Source organism: Citrus sinensis, chromosome 9 (assembly GCF_022201045.2).
Source record: "Citrus sinensis cultivar Valencia sweet orange chromosome 9, DVS_A1.0, whole genome shotgun sequence".
Lineage (NCBI taxonomy): Eukaryota > Viridiplantae > Streptophyta > Magnoliopsida > Sapindales > Rutaceae > Citrus > Citrus sinensis.
Genome location: NC_068564.1, coordinates 4,302,347 through 4,305,579, shown reverse-complemented (window position 1 = coordinate 4,305,579; position 3,233 = coordinate 4,302,347). Strand labels below are relative to the sequence as shown.

The 3,233-nt window shown below is 36.9% G+C and overlaps 1 protein-coding gene across 1 annotated transcript; it reads left to right on the top strand.

The window, feature by feature from the left end:
- The first annotated feature begins 204 nt into the window (after positions 1 to 204).
- LOC127899725 (uncharacterized) lies at positions 205 to 2,481 on the top strand. Its single transcript, XM_052433445.1, has 3 exons — positions 205 to 436; positions 1,493 to 2,182; positions 2,339 to 2,481. The coding sequence occupies exons 1-3, from the start codon at positions 205 to 207 to the stop codon at positions 2,479 to 2,481; spliced, it is 1,065 nt and encodes a 354-aa protein (XP_052289405.1).
- Positions 2,482 to 3,233: the final 752 nt, after the last annotated feature.

The window sequence follows — 3,233 nt, the reverse complement described above, 5'->3', positions numbered from 1 at the left end:
AAAAAAAAAAAGATGTTACCAAAAAAGCCCAAAACACAGTTACCTTAACCGAAATGACACAATCCAACCCCATGCAAAATCTTAACCTCTCACGTACCTCCTAATTATTCTCCACATACCTCCCCGCGCCCAACCTTTGTTCCCACGAGCTTGGACCCAAAACAACACACTGCAGTATCTTTCAAAACTAATGAAGTCTCTTCTATGGACCAAAATTCCTCCACCTCTGCAACTTATGTACAAGAGATTGAGTTACCAAAACAACAAGGCCAACCACATGCTCCTATAGGAAAGCCGCCTGATTCTGGAAGGTTAGCATTGAATGAGGACATGGAAGAGGATAGAGATGACAGTGATTACCTGGGCAATAGTGAGGAAGAGGACTTGGGAACTTCTGAAGATGACACTTCTCTAGATAATGAGCATGACATCAGGGGTGGCTCAGTTGATTTGGGGGCCTTAGGCGAATTGTTTTAATTAGACATTTTAAAAAATTTGAGGTTCAATATAAGCATTAGTTATACTAAAAAGTTATTTATTTAAAATCAATTTTTTTAACTTTCTTAGATGCAAAATTATTGATCAAATTTCTATATTCTAATTTTGCTAATATATTTGTCTCAATATAGCTAAATCATTTAGCTTTTCTTTCGACTTAGTTGATCTTAAATAAGTTTTTATCAATTTTAATTTTGAAAAATTTCGTCAATTACTAATTCTTCACTCTAATTCACATCCTTTTTACTACTTTTGACAAACTTATCAAGAGCTCCTTTTTGAGATCGAACTAACTTTTTATTCTTCCCTTTTTTTTTCTCCAAGTTTTTTGTATCTTGATGCACATTTTCTATTAGACATTTTTTCTTTTTTAGTGAAAGAAGAGTAAACAAGCAAACAATTATGCTAGATAATTAAAAGAAAACAACTATAATATTTAAAAAAGAAACAACAACAATTGAATAACACAACTAATTAAGAAGAGAATAGGAAGAAAAAACATGGATATTTGAAATTTAACTTTGATGGATTGAAATTTTAAACAACAATGATTAATGGAAATAGTTGATTTTTTTTTCTTAAGCAAAAATTAAAGAAAGCTTTTTTTCCTTAAAGTATTGAATGTGTTGTGCCTTTTTCTTTTAATTGATAAAAATAATAATGGATAGCAAGTTAATAAATGTGTGACTTTTATAGAGTTTTAAATGAAATAACATTAAATAGAGATTTCGTAGGAATTTGATAATTTATTTTAATAAAGATTATTATAGCTATAATGTTGGAGAAAAATTTGGGGCCTTCGTATACAGTGGAACTCTAGGCAACTGCCTAAGTTGCCTAGAGGAAGAGCCGCCCCTGCATGACATTGAAGCGGAACTGGAGGCGTTAGGCTCGATGCCATGAGGTGTTTGTTTTTTGCTATATCAGAACTTATTTCTCTTTTGTTCCCGTTTTGTTACTATGTCTTTCTCTATTATGTTTTGGAATGTTCAAGGAGCGGATTCTAAGTACTTCCGTCAAGCTTTTAGAACTTTAATCCGGTCTTTCAACCCTGCAATGGTTGTTTTGTTGGAGCCCCGTATTAGTGGCAGTAAGGCTGATGCTTTCATTAAATTTTGTGGGTTTGAACGTTCCCACAGGGTGGGAGCAGAGGGTTTTGCTGGTGGGATTTGGTTACTTTGGAATAGCCTATATGATGTGCATATAGTATGGAATCACAAACAATACATCCACTTTCAAGTTTCTGAAAACAACTCTTTCATTTCTTGGATCACTGCTGTTTATGCAAGCCCAATTCCTACAGTCCGAAAACAACTCTGGAGCCATTTGGAGGAAATTGCAAACAGGACTCAGGGGCCATGGCTGGTGGGGGGTGACTTTAACACAATTCTCTATGCCTCTGAGAAGAAAGGTGGTGTCAACAGAAGCAATGGTGTTTGTTCCCTTTTCAAAAATTGGTTTCATTCTAACAAGATCTACGAACTTGATTTCAAAGGCCGCCGTTTTACCTGGTCGCGTGGAAACCTAGATAAAAGGTTGGATCGGGCTGTGTGTAATGGTGAATGGGTGACTAGGTATGCTGGGAATGCGGTGTTACATTTGCCGAAAATAGCTTCTGATCACCGACCGGTACTTGTTAGATTTAGTGAACCTGAAGCTAGTTCCAAAGCTAACAAACCTTTCCGTTTCTTAATTCTTATCAGCTTGGTTAACAAATGAGAAGTTTGGGGATTTTGTGGCTTCGCATTGGAGCTCTAATAATGCTTATGTGGATATGGTTTGGGATTTTACGTCCAAAATTTTGCAATGGAATAAGGTAACCTTTGGAAATATTTTTCAGAGGAAAATGAGACTTTTGGCCCGACTTGGAGGAATCTTGAAGTCAAACCTACCAGAAGTCTTGGTCGGTTAGAAAAGAAGTTGAAGAAGGAGCTGGAAGAGGTACTTACTCCGGAGGAATGGTTTTGGCACCAAAAATCTTGAAAGGATTGGATTTTGCGTGGGGACAGGAATACAAATTTTTTTCATCAAAAAATCCTGTCGAGGAGACGAAGAAACCGTATTACAACTATCATGGATGACTCGGGTTCTTGGCTTTATAATACTGAGGCAATTAAGCAGCATGCTATTTGTTTCTTTTCTTCCCTCTACACTAACGATGATTCTTGTTTTAGGTCTTATCCTCACAGAGGCTTTTTTCCGAATATTGAGGCATCCACAAGGCAAAGACTTATGTTACTGCTGGTCGAGGATGATGAAATAAGGCAGAGCATCTTTAGTATGAAGCCTCTCAAAGCTCCGGGTGTTGATGGATATCCGGCTATTTTTTATCAGAGCCAATGGCATTTGGTTGGTGAATCTATTTGCAGGTTGGTCAAAGAAGTTTTCAGTAGTGGTCGAGTTCCAAATGATATTAACCGTATGTTACTAGTTCTTATTCTGAAAGTTGATAACCCCACGAATTTGAAGCTTTATCGACCCATCAGTCTCTATACAGTCCCCCATAAAATTATCACCAAGTTGATTGCTAATAGGTTAAAGGCTATTCTTCGTGATCTCATCGGCCCGCAGCAAACAAGTTTTGTCCCGGGAAGACACATTATTGAAAACATTGTGGTGGCTCAAGAGGTTATTCATACAATGAGGAGAAAGGTTGGAAGTGTGGGGCAAATGGCTATTAAAGTTGACCTGGAAAAGGCTTATGATCGGCTGAACTGGAGTTTTATTTTTGAAAC

Coding starts and splice junctions, on each gene's coding strand:
- LOC127899725 (XM_052433445.1), top strand. CDS start 205: ATGGACCAAAATTCCTCCACCTCTGCAACTTATGTACAAGAGATTGAG. Junction 437..1,492: donor TAATGAGCATGACATCAGGG/GTGGCTCAGTTG, acceptor GGAATGTTCAAG/GAGCGGATTCTAAGTACTTC. Junction 2,183..2,338: donor CAAAGCTAACAAACCTTTCC/GTTTCTTAATTC, acceptor AATATTTTTCAG/AGGAAAATGAGACTTTTGGC.